The 13,244-nt window shown below is 40.1% G+C and overlaps 1 protein-coding gene across 1 annotated transcript in view; it reads left to right on the top strand.

Moving 5' to 3' along the window:
• The window catches only part of GALNT9 (polypeptide N-acetylgalactosaminyltransferase 9), a gene marked incomplete at its 5' end in the record, with an annotated part of 152,794 nt that overhangs the window by 19,089 nt on the left and 120,461 nt on the right, over positions 1–13,244 (top strand). The window contains one exon of the mRNA XM_010295802.1: positions 11,810–11,990. Coding sequence (XP_010294104.1) covers positions 11,810–11,990 — 181 coding nt within the window. The remainder of the gene's footprint in view (positions 1–11,809; positions 11,991–13,244) is intronic.

The raw sequence follows: 13,244 nt of genomic DNA on the forward strand, positions 1-13,244 counted from the left end.
TCAGAATCACACATATATAATTTAAAATTAGGCATATGGGGTAGGTTCTTTTTTTTGTTACTCAAAATTTAAGTTTAAAAATATATCACACAGGTCTCCCTTATTTAAGGATCCTTGTTCTTTAGGAAATTGATTTTATTTATATCAAGGCTCTGACAAAACTCTGGCATCTCTCTTATTACCTGTAGGTTTGGGATCACTGTCCTACCTCACAAATGGGCTTTTGTCTTCATCTCCAATAGTCTGTGTAGTGCCTATTTCTTGGTCCTCCCAGTCATCAATCTGTTTATCTCCTCCTGAATTATCTATTGTAATTAGAATACATTTTCTCATCTCGAGGGGAAACCAGCTCCAAATGAGTATTCTATAAAAGCAATTACTTTTGATATTAGATATCTGTACATAAAAACACAGTATTTCTTCCAATTAAAAAGCACTAATGAATTTTGTATCTAGAGAGGCAGTAGCCTACGCAATGCTACTGTTCTGCTAAGCCAATGAACAAAAGATTAGGCCTGTAAGAGGGCTAATGAAGCCAGCAGTGGCACATGTGAAACACATTTGAATAGCAGGTCAGAGAGAGAAAATTACTTTGCAAGGACCTGTTTTCCTTTTTTTCCCCAGCAGGCCTCTTTTATGCGTCTATGGACTTGGTCATTCTCCACATTGTGCCAAGATAACTAACAGTTTTTCCTACTGTGCTTGTCTTTTACACCTGGCCCTCCATAGAATCTGTTCAATGGGATAGGAGAGAAGATCCTCCAATGGGCTATGAAACAACTTGTTTTCTTGCTGTTATGACAAGGATGAAATCCTCAAGGCCGCTGTTGTACTGCAACCTCTGCCTCTCCTACTGATCCATGTCATCTTGTTGTCCTCTTCACTGATGTTTTTTTTTTTTGCATCTGTTTCTTGTCTTCAACATTGATGGCGAGCTCTTTGGGGTAGGTACCGTCTTTCTGGGCTCATGTAGCATCTGTTACAATGGTGTCCTGAATCTGGACTACATGTTATGAAAACACTAAGAAAAAAAGCTGTTCTGGCCAAATCCTGTCCTGGTAAGGCTTCCTATAAAGGGTTTAAGGATTAATACATCAATGTGATGGGGCAGAGTGTGTAGGATAGAATAAGGGTCAGCTTCCAGCCCAGATGCTGATAACAGCCCAGAGCATTTTTATGGCATTTTCCATCTGATGAACTTTGAGCACTTGACAGGTATTTGTAGGCTGTGCCTCAGAGTGCTCTCTGCAACTAGGAGATGTCCCCATTTTAAAATAGAAGAAACATAGAGCAAAGCACATAAGGGACTGGAGATTAGTCCTCTTTCTAGAAAATATGTCTTAATCTCCATCATATCCAAGGCTCCTGATTCTACACTCTCTCTGCCTGACTAGCTTCTGTGGGCAGAAAAGGAACAAGCCTCCTACAGGCAGAGCTGCCAAATCACTTCATCCCTTCACTGCTGGTCAGCAGTCTTCTCACAGATAAATGTCTTACAGGATTGTCAGCCGTCTGTGGATGAAGGGCAGGAAACACTATCTCAGGCTCCCACTTGAACAGACAGAAGAGTCTGGAGATGAGGTCAAGGTACAAAAACACTGCACCACCTAGAGACAAAAATTTGGACATTGAATGTTTCAGCTTTACAGGTTATTGTGCTTTTTTCCTTTACCAAACCATCAGCCACAGGATACTGTTTGCCTTCTCCCTGGTATATACTCAGAGATGCTTGGGTCTGATACTGGATAGTAGGGGACATAAATCTTTCAAGCAAGGATGCAGCAAACTTGATTACAACTATAAAAAATAGGACTGTATTTTGGATTTCAGATAAATGGAAGTGCTGGAGTCATTTAAATTGGATGGGGCTTTGTTTGTTGCTCTCCTTTTTGCAGAGAGTTGGAGCCTGTGTCCCCGAGGAGTGCTATTTGGTGAATGTTTCTGTATGTAAAACTAAATCTCATCCACACACAGAATTCCTTCTAGCTCAGAAAATAAGCACCTTTGATATGGACAAAGTTCAGATCAGTTCCCTGGGCAGCAAATCTTATATATTATGTAGGCTTACTGCAGGGTGGTGGCAGGAGAAACTGATTTGGGATATGGAAAGCTGGGATATGCAGAAATTAAGGGCCAGGCTCTGTTTAACATTTAGATTGAATCATGAGCCAGATACTACTGACTCCTCATGCTGCATACTACTGTTTGCAAAGTTGACTGAAATAGTGACAAATAGTGAATTTGTTTCAAATAAGATTTTTTTCTGGATATTGTTGATTATTGCACTTGCAACTGCAAAATGCTTTTACTTTTCCAGGTTTAATTTTGGTGCACTGAGCTACCAATGCATTCAGCAAATTTATGCCTATGGAACAAAACAATTTTTTTTTATTCTCCAAGGCAGTAATCACAGAGAGACACTCTTTAGCTATGGTCATTTTTTCATTAGCCATAGTTTGTGCAGTATTTCTGGGAGTCAATGAAAGAGGCAGATATCTGGTTTTGGCAAATTTTTACATAGGGCCCTTTGGCAAAAATGAAGCATACAGCATGGGAGAGGGAGGAAAAAGAAAGCACGGGCTGTTAAACTTGTTCAGCTTTTTGGCAGAGTCAGGGTAGTATCATAAGATGGAGAAGAGAGAAATGCCATTCTACATGGGATGTCATATGATAGGTAATACCTATTAGCTTCTAGGTAACACCATTACCAGATAGGTAACACCATTAGCTTCTGCTGACATCACAGGGCATCACTGGACAGAAGATGCTTCAGCTTTTGCCAGAGCAGGTCTGTGTTAGAAACTGAGGGAGGCTGCTTTTTAATTCCCAAATTAACCGCAACAGGACAAGAATTCAAGTAGTCACTGGTTTTGATTTTCTGGCTCCACCACCATATCTTGTGCAATCCTGGGATGTTCCTTAACCTTTCAGAAGATCATTTCTGCCCAGAGGCGGATGGGACGACTCCTTCCAACCTCCCGGGGCTTTGGGAGTCCAACCTCACTGGTCTTTGGGGGGCACTGCAGTATTTCAGTCACGGTTGCAAAAGAGCTCCAAGTACCATAACTTTCTGTCAGTGGGCCCTGCTTTGTATTCAGTAGCCCAGAGAAAGGGCATCTGAACCAATACAAGCTGGTGCAAAAACATCATCCTGGAGCACCTCAAGGGATAAGGTATCCCAGGAAGAAGGGTTTTGTTTATCTCTGAAAAAGAGATCTTTTTCTGATACTGAATCTCAAGCCCAAAATTGGCTGCTTTTGTAATGTAGTAAGTACTTGGGTGCTTTTTATCCAAAGATTTCCAAGCATTTTGTAAAAGTAGTTACTGCTGCCATTTTGTAGCCTCTGTATATCCATTCTTTGTCAAACCATCTGCCTGGTGGGACTCAGCAGCTCAATTTGGAATTGAGACAAAGGTTATGGCACCTTTTCTCTCAGCTGTAGCAACTGTGCCCCGTAGGGACTTGCTTAGCCTCTCCAGGATGTCTCCTCTAGCACCCAGTTTGGGCACTGAACTGATCAGCTGATCAGAGTGTCCCTGTGCTGTGCTAGGTGTGTATGAGAGGCAAGGCACTCTTTATGTGATTGAGCCTTTCTCTGTGTAAACGTGTTGTTTTGGAAAAGTTGTTCCTCTTAGTTATTTTTAGGGGTCACTAAAATGGAGCTATAAACAGCAAGACAACCGGTGAGCTGTGACCTTTTGCTCAGTGTTGAACAGCTCACTCATATTGCTCTTTCTTCCTCCACCTCCAACCAGCTTCTTTTCTTGTGCACCTACTTTGCTGTAACATGTACTGTTAACTCCTGAAGGAGGAAGACCAATTTTTTTCCTCCATGCCTACAGATATGCCAGTCAGTGAGGCTGACCGACAACTTCATCTGAAGTTTCTAGTTGAAACAGAATGAGATTGCAAAATTAGCACAATACAGTAACTCAAGATGGAAGCATTAGGGCTGATTCATTAGACACAACTAATTTAATACCTGCTTCCAGAAGGGTGGGTTTGTATAGAACTAACTTAAAAAAGTGTTGTAAGATGAGTCTTGTTTTAGCTATGTTACTGAACCTATTCTAGAGGCTATGAACCTTTTTCTTCTCTTTCACAAGGTACAACTGGAAATGCTAAAAGTCAGCCTTGTCAATCTATGTAGAGTTGCTATTGCCCTGGATTCTTCTTTTTTTTTTTCTTGGTTAAACTAGGATCTAAAGATTTGTATTGCCTTAGAAGGTATGCAGGGATGTTTTCAACTGAGAAATCAGAATTGGAAAAGAAGGAAACAACTGTTTTGCTGATGAGTTTTATGTAGAAGTGTTTCAGGAGTTGCAGGTAAAACTGCTGGGTGACTATGCCAGATTTTTTAGAAGGAAATGTTTGATTCCCTTCTTTTAAGGTGCTAGGAACCAGAATACTTCTGTGTAGGTATTCAAGAGTGCAGGTGGTCTAAGTGTAGCTAAAGCTCAAAAGCTTGGCTTTGGAGCCCTTCCCAACCTAAGACTGAGACAAGGACAGCAAGGGCATTTCAGAGATTTTTCAGTAGTAGTAGTTCTGTCAGTGCTTACCAAATCTGGTGGTGTTGGTGATGGAGCTGGCCCTCTTGTGATTGTGCATAGCATCCCTGGTACCACCTGGGCAGACTTCTGGTGGTAGAGGGGTGAGGTGTGGGAGCAAAGCCACAGCTGCTGAAGTGGGGGTGACCTTGCCAGAAGGGGCAGGAAGGCCAGGAAAAAGCTAAGAACAGACCTGTACTATTGTGAATGTGGGTGTATAATTGTTTTTGATTGCTTATTTTTATTTTGAATTGGTAAAAGGTTTATTATGTCCGAGAACCTTGGCTGAACCTGATTTACAGCTGCCTGTAATTGTGTTGCAAATAATAAAAAGAAGACAGTAAAATAATCACAGATGTAGTTTGATCCTGTGTTTGCCATACTTTCTCACATAAACCTCTTTAGTAATTTTCCCATTGTGACAGGGTTTATGGTAAAAAATAGGTGGTCACTTTTCTTTCCAGAAAATTATGCGTCCTGCAAAGTAATTAATCTCGTTAAGAAACTAAGACTGGATATTTCTGCTCTCCATTCTCCCAGCAATGTCTGTCTTACACAGAAATCTCTGCAGAGAGAGCAATAAATTTGAAATGAATGACAGACACTAATTATTTGTGACCTCATTGTCATCTGCGGCGTTGAACTGGGTATGACTGATCCCAGCGTATGGGCTGTAGATCTTTTCAGTCTGAAAATTTAAAGAAAAGACAGCTTCAAAAATAGCAGCTCACTGGGCATCGCCGCTGTTGTTCTCCGTCCCCTTTTTGCACATCACCATTTCAGAGCTGGCAGCATGATTTCAATCCTTTGCTCTGGCACAGGGTTACACTATCAGCAATGCTGGTGGTACCCTGCCCACAATGGCTTCACAAGCCACGGAAAAATGTATGAAATAGGTGCTAGTTAGAGCCACAGAGAGGTAACTTAAAGACAAGAGGAGGGTCCAGAAGTCTGCAGCAAGCTTTAAAAGAAGAAGAAAACAGAAAAGTGCTCTCATCCGATCTGCCTTGGTTAAAACCCAGATATATGCTGGAAGTTGAACCAGAAGCACTTCTCCATCTGTCTTTTTGTTTCATACTGCTCCTCGTCACTGTAGGACCTGAACACCCAGCATATAAAATCAGTAGCAACTGTCTCTCTGCTGCATAGCGGTTTTTCGAGAAGTGTATCCCTTTCCCTGTTGTTCCAGTAGGCGAGACCCACGGGAGTGAATGCTCCTATGGGCTGTCCCTGAAGGCTGGCTGGGTTTTTGCTGAGCAGAAAACAGCCAAGCTGTAAGGCTCAAATAACTTGTTTGCTGATTCCCTGTTGTCCTGGTTTCAGCCAGGATAGAGCTGGTTTTCTTCACAGAAGCTAGTGCGAGACTGTGTTTTGGATTTGGGATGAGAAACTGTTGATAATGTGCTGATGTTTTGGGTTGTTGCTGAGCAGTCAAGGACAGTCCAGCTTCTGGCAGACCACCTGTGCATCCTGTGGGAGCACTGCTGTAGAGTATTCTGCTCCTCCACGTCTGCTGTTCCCGTGACTGGCCTGCTGACAGGCCTTTGAGGAGATGGTTCTGCTCTATGGTCCCAGATTGTTGGGCACCCCTCGGATCAGGGCCCAGAGGATGTGCTGGAAGGTGTGTCTTGTTCACCAGCAGCCTCTGCCTCAGCCAAACTTCAGGACGCTGTCTCCCAACAATTCCTGCCTCCCAATTCCATCTCTTAAGACTGACCTTTTTTTGAGAAGATGCTGCTGAACTGATGCCCCTTTTCTGTTTTTTCACAAAAGGCTGACCAATGCAGGTAACTGGATTTGGGGGTTAGTGAGCTATGATCTTTACTTAGGTAGTCATGGGGGAAAGCACTCTTGTTGAGGAGACATTTGTTGAAGCAGTATGTAATCCTCTGAGATGAAAAATGCTATGCAAATGTTATCCTGTGTGAGACATAGTTACATTGTGTCTAGCTAACCAACCGAGCATTGAAGAACATTGCCTGTAATTGGTGCATTTAACACACACACACACACACAAATATATAAAATATACTATATTCATTGTTCCTAAGAACTTCTAGAGATACTTTAGTGCTTTTCTTGCAGAATGAAGCAATGAGATATCATTTATTTAATTGCTGCTCTATATTGGTCAATGTTACTGCATTGCTATAATAACTGTCAGTCAGACTAGACTACAATTTGAGTAATGAACGGGAAAAAAACCTCACAGCAATATGTTCTGAGAGAAAGTCAGACATATGATGACTCTTTCCTAGAGCAAAATCAGATTATCAGCATGAAGAGCTAGAATACCAGATTTAGGAAAAAAGATATATGAAATAATTGTAATTATGCATGGTTTTGAAGGCTATCTAACTAATTCTCTCATAAGCAAAATAGAAAACAGTGGGTTGAAAATTTCATTCCCCTGTTGGTTGTGCCATAAAGATGCAAGTGTTTTGTTCTGTAAACTGCAAGAGCATATAGTATAAATGAAAGTTTTCAACTACTGGAATCAAATCCTTGCTTAAAGTCACATGAGCACACCACATCTTGAAGTCTCTTTCATCAAAGCAGGTCAGTTAACTTTAATGAAGTCATCTTCAGATTGCTTTGATGTAACATCAGAACCTAGCCCAGATGATTCCAAATGATCTGCAAATAAATTTCCACATTGCAGTCTTTCAAGGACCTAGGCTTTCTGAAGTGTCTAGTTTTCTGGATTCTTTAACTTCTAAAAGGCCAAATTTGATTCCCTTTTAATAAGGCCTACCTGTGCTTTTTTTTTTTTTTTTCCTGAGAGAGAACTGCTGGCTTTTCTCTGAAACTGAGCTCCCCTTTAAGACACCTTATATTGGGCAAGTAAAGCAGAGGCATGCAGCATCACTGCTTGCCTCTGTCTTTTAAGCAATGTTCTTCTTTTAAGTAGTGTCTTTTAAGTCTAAGACTGTATCATGCAGGAAAATTAGGCTGCTGTGTTTTTCCTTCTGGGAGGGGGAGACATCTAGAGTCTCAGACATGTAATTTCTTGAGCAAGGACTAGTTGTCAGGCCAGGGGTGGTAACATTAGGCCCTTCTGTTCTAATTTTTCCAAAGGAAGCAATATTAAATACTAAAGCTAGTCAGAGTGCCCAATAGCCTCTCATCCTTAATTGGAACAAAAGGGACAAATGTTACAATTTCCTTCAAAATGAAGGTCCCTAAAATATTTTCAGGAATATTTAATGTGTATTGAAGTGTTTCACTTAGTAAGGTAAAAGAATTTTTATTGTTTGAAATCACTAACTGCAACACAACTCTTAAAGAGTTTTAGTCATGTATCAGCAGAAACTATGACTGTCTTGTTCTCCACTTTTCTTACAGAAAATTGTTTCATTAGAAAATTCAAGTAGTCCTTCTTAAATACCCCAAATACCATAATATCATATTTTTTGCTTACAGCTTCTTCCTTTGCATGACCCAGTTGGAGACATGATTAAATCAGTTCCTAATTGTGAGCCTCCCTTGTGCTAGTTTCTCTCTGTCCCTGCAGAATGCAGATGTATAACACCAGCTGCAGGTTGATCACTTGATGTTAACCCAGTTGTTTATGATGGTTGCTGCAAGCAGGGATGGAAGGTTCTCGGACATTTTTGAACCAGTTTTAGTGGAAGAAAGATTTATAAGGTACATTTCTACAAAGAAATGTGAGCAATAAAGAAGAGTTGTTTGTGATGTATGAAGTAAATCTGCCCAGTTTTTAGGGGCAAGAATACTGTTTTTTAAGAGATCACGTTAGGCTAATGTTAGTCATTCAGAGTAGGAACTCTTGGTGTGTTTGTACATTAATTAACTGTAGGCATCATAATATTTGTAGTAATTAAGATAGAACCAGTCAGGACTGCACAAGAGGATGGTAACCTGTGTCATAACTCCTATCCAGACTCAGCATGCTCAGTTGTGTCTCTCACTAAGCAACAGTTCAACACAGTGCTATGATTTGGATTTGTCTCTGAGTTAATTACTACCAGTGTAAGACAGCAGGAAACTTTGACTAGTGAGCTAGCTCCTATTGGCCACAAGTTTGGACAGCAGAGACACAACTCTGTTCTCCCATTTACCTGAAAATACAGCTGCTCAGAATTCATGTGGCCAGCCTGAGATCACAAGGCTGACTCTTACCCCCTCTACTTCTGCACAAAGGAGAAGCATGGCTGAGACAAGCATGCAAAAACTTTCTAAATGCTTCTGCACATACCTGAAGACAATTTCATTAATTCAAGAATGATATGAGGTGTTAATGAAAGCTATGTAAGTATTTGAAATATATTTAAAATAATTATAATAATCTCTGGAAAGCTTTAGCTTTTTTGCAGTTGTTCCATCAGGTCCAAATTCTCTAGGGTTTAGTGGCTCGTGCTGGTAACTCCTTGTGATTTATTGATTTATTTTTTAGCAGAAAGGTGATGAGCAGGAATAGGCCCTCTGCCATCCTGCTGGCTCATCTCAGTCCAGCTGAACTGATTCCTTGCATTGTCCTTGTACATCTTGAGACAGGACATGAGCACTTTCCTATTTGTCTTCTGGGTTAGTTCCATACCTTACTGAAGGAAAACATGTTTGGAGGGGAAGACAGCATAGCTGGCCTGGGAGGAAGAATAGTAATTAAAAAGCAGGAGGCCTATGCTTTACTTTATCAAATGTTGAGGGATCAAAGGTGGTCCAAGATCCTAGTTTGGCAGTGTGACTGACTGAAGAAGAGAGCTGTCTACTGATACCACACTCCCTTGCCTTGAGCATACCTTTCATTTTTCCTGGCATTTTGTTTCACTTACAGCTTTGAAAAAGTTCATTATTGATTAAGCATCAGTATTAATCCCAGTGTCTCAGTGTTTTGGCCTTTTCTCTCTGTGTCCCAGTAATACAATACCCCAGACAAAGATGCAGTTTTGAAGCTTCATTTACTTTTCCCTCACGGGTGTGCAGGTTTCTGCTCATGCCTCTGTTCAGTCTCCCTTGCTACTAAGACCTGGAGTTCACCTCCCACACAAACCTATGATGAGACCATGGTAGTGTGAGGCTCTTTTTTTTCCTTCTTTTCAACAACTCAGGTTCGAATGCTTGGAGCTGGCTGAATTTTTCAAAAGCTTGGCCATGCCAAGAATGTTTTTCTGTAGGGCATCCTTTTTTTCTTCTTCTGCCCTCCTCCTTCCTGCTAAGACTCATGGCTCACTGAGACAGTTGAGCATTTCAGTGCATGATGATGAGGAACATGAAGAAGATATCAAAGACATAAACACAAGCAAGGTCTGTCCTGACTTGGGATCACTGTTTACAGTATGAGGTATGTATTTTTGTAGGCAATGTCTGAAATTCGGTACCAAAATTCCCGAATACTGCAGGTACACAGTCCTTCTATGTTCAGGCAGACTGTTTGTAGTGTTGCCCTTAACATTAACACAGGATTTTCTCATAAGCACCTACAGTAGAAAATGCTGCCTTTATTATTTCAGGCCACTAACGAACCACTGTCTCTCTGTTCTGTCCTGTAATTAAGCAGAGATGATGATGGAGCTGTTACAAGTGAGGACAGTGTTAGCAATGAGGTGCAAGAGAAATTCCTTCATGAGAGACTAAAATGTCCAAAACCTTACTGTGACTTGGAGAAGCCAGTCCCAGCTTTGTATTGCCTTGTGTGTCTGTTACTAACAAATGTTGACAGTTTCTTTCTGTCTTTCTCTTTAATTGTTTGGTTGAAATAATGACATTTTCCTCTTGAAAAATTCTTAATTTGACAAAAGTTGAGCAGGTCAAACACTAATTGTTTTACTCTGCGTTATAAATGATTTGGTGGATAGTTGCACATTTCTATATGGTATCTCCAAGCTATTATAAATAACTTTTTCACTTACAATGACTTGTTGATACTGAGTCTTTTGGAAAGGAAAGCTTTGACATTAAACACAGGATATTTGAGGAGTTTATTTATGAGAATTCAGCACCAAGTTAAATGCCTGTTGCCATGGAAGAAATTCTTGGCCATATGATCATATGGGTATTTTTTTATGTTGGTTTGGTTTTGTTTTTCATGTATTTTTTGAGTTGAGCAGTAATATACCGGTGAATGAAACCTGCAAAATGCATTGTTTTGCATTATCTCAGCACTAAACAATGTGGGGCTAATCATTTTAGCTCAAGTGTGTACAAACTTTCTGATCCTATCAGCTGTATAGAGCTGAGTATCTTACATAATATACATATTTTGTTCATCAGAGATCTGAAGGGCAGAGGAAATCTGGAGTAATTCCCACATGAGAGATGGTGTCAGCTCCCTAATAGTTTTAGCATATCTTTGTGGGAACAGACTGGGCAAGGTGTGCAGTTGAGTCCGAATGACCCATCCATTGACTCACATAGTGAAGTTAGATTTACCCTGTTTTTCTGACCCAGCAGCAGCTGGTGACCAGTTGCATAGTTGTATTCCCAGCATGGGAACCAAACCTGAACCATTCAAGAGGTTCAGGCTGATGGTCTTAGAGCCACAGACCAGATGCCTCAGCTCCAACAATTATTCCAGAACTGACATTAATATGGAGTTAAACTGGCATATCTACATGTGGTAGAAATTGAACATATCTTCCTTAAAATGAATGGAGCTATAATGGGCTATACTGGGAAAGGGCCTGGCCTCCAGTTCTTATGAGGAAAATTTGCCTTTTCTCCTAATACTCCTTTTCCATCTCTCCTGAGTATTTGAGCTTCTGCTGGACTTCATGAAGGGATCTAGTAGGTTTAGTGAAGGTGGTATCATTCGTTTGAACACTATTAGCAGTTGAGGGCACCTAACCCACAGACCAGACTATTACAGGAAGTGGTAAATTTTACTAAGTGTTCCCTAAGACCTCTTAATCTGAAGGTGTTCTGAATTTGTACATTTCAAATGCAGATATAGTGAGAAGAAATTAAATCTCTTAAGGATGATTAGGTATTTTGGAATGATTGGAAACAAGTTTCCTGTTTCCAGGGATTAATACAGGAAAAAGGAGAAACCTTGAAAGCTGCTAATTGTTTCCTTATAGTTTGTTCATTAATGTTCATTAGTGATACTACAAGATGTGTTGATATGGACTGTGGTTTGAAAAGCTGAGGCTAATTTACATAGAGCCATGAGGGTTTCAGAGCTGGGTTTCATGGGAGTTCAGATCTTGTTTATGTAAAAACATTTCGTGGTCACAGAAGAGGTTAGATCCATTTCCTTTCTATTAATAATTTGATTTTTTTTTTGTCTTTTTTCATTTAGGTCTGGCAAAGCCCATGGGATTAGTTGAAGGTCCAGGAGGCTTGGGCCAGGGGGGAATGGCTGCTACCCTGAGAGATGATAGCCATGAATCAGAGACTAAGTATGAAGAATATGGTTACAATGCCCAACTCAGTGACAGGATATCACTGGACAGGTCCATCCCTGACTACAGACCAAAAAAGTAAGTTGAATTCTACATTATTATTACGAGTAAGTGGTTGATTGTTGTTCTGTTGACCCATGGTGGCATTATCTTCACATCCCTTCCTGATTGGAGTATGACAGCAGTTAGTTATACATATACCCCTGAGTTTAGTGAAAATTAAAAAGACCAACTTCCATCTCAAGCATGAAGTGCCATGTTAAATGTTAAATAGCTAATTCTGTGAGTAATGCATTAATATGCACATTCAAGGCCTCATATCAAAAACTACATCAGGATATTGGTGCTTATTGGGTTTGATTCACTTTGAAAAAGCCAGGTAATGCCAGCTGAGCCCACCATCAGAGGTGGGAGCGTTATTCTGTGCTTCTTGTAGTCATGTGCAATGGAAGGTGGGGCAGTGACCACAAACACTTTGTAGACACTGGTCACTTAAGGCAGTTGATTTGATGTTTGTTTGTTTGTTTGTTTTTTCTTTAATTGCATTTGATGTCCTTAGAATTGTTTAATTGGGGTTTACGATGTGCTGAAACATGAACTAAGTGTAATCCATTGGGGTCCTATAATTGCAATAAGGTTTTTTTGTCTTTGGAATGTGTGTTTATTTTTATTCTAGTGTTATAGTCTTCACATGCCTGTGCTATGTTTGACATTGCAATTATGTGTTTAATATTTGAACTGATTTATTACATTTTTTATTAAATGTCTTTCAAATCTTTCATATTTATGGAGTTATGTATCCTCCAGATGAGACATCCACACTGTCATCCTCCAAATGACAATCAATAATGTCTTAATGAAGAGGAGATCAGCAGCAATGCCTAGTTACTCTCAGGAGACAGAATTGAAAAGAATACTTAATTAATTTCTAATAATAATCTTCTGTTTTAAAAGACCCACTGGGGCTCCTAGGCAGAACTGAAAGTTAAATAAAAAAGGTATCTTATTAAGTGGTGAGAAAAGTTTAGCCAAGCAAAACAGCTGTGCTCTGTGAGTTGATTGCAATTGAATTAGGATTTTAGGCCATTCAAGCTGCCAAAAACAAAATCCAGCAAAACAAAACTTCAGCTTAACTACGAATTTCATTAGCTGTGTTACATATTAATCTAATCTCAGAAGTATTGACTCAGCATTTGCTTTCTCAGACACTTGCTATACGAAAGAAAACCTAGATAAGAGAAGTAGCAAAGAGAAAAAAATCGACTGCTTTGATATCACATTTGATGCAAGTATACTGACTTTCCATCATGGACTATACATTCCATCATGGAA

The sequence above is a fragment of the Phaethon lepturus genome, unplaced genomic scaffold (assembly GCF_000687285.1).
Source record: "Phaethon lepturus isolate BGI_N335 unplaced genomic scaffold, ASM68728v1 scaffold8991, whole genome shotgun sequence".
Taxonomy (NCBI): Eukaryota; Metazoa; Chordata; class Aves; order Phaethontiformes; family Phaethontidae; genus Phaethon; species Phaethon lepturus.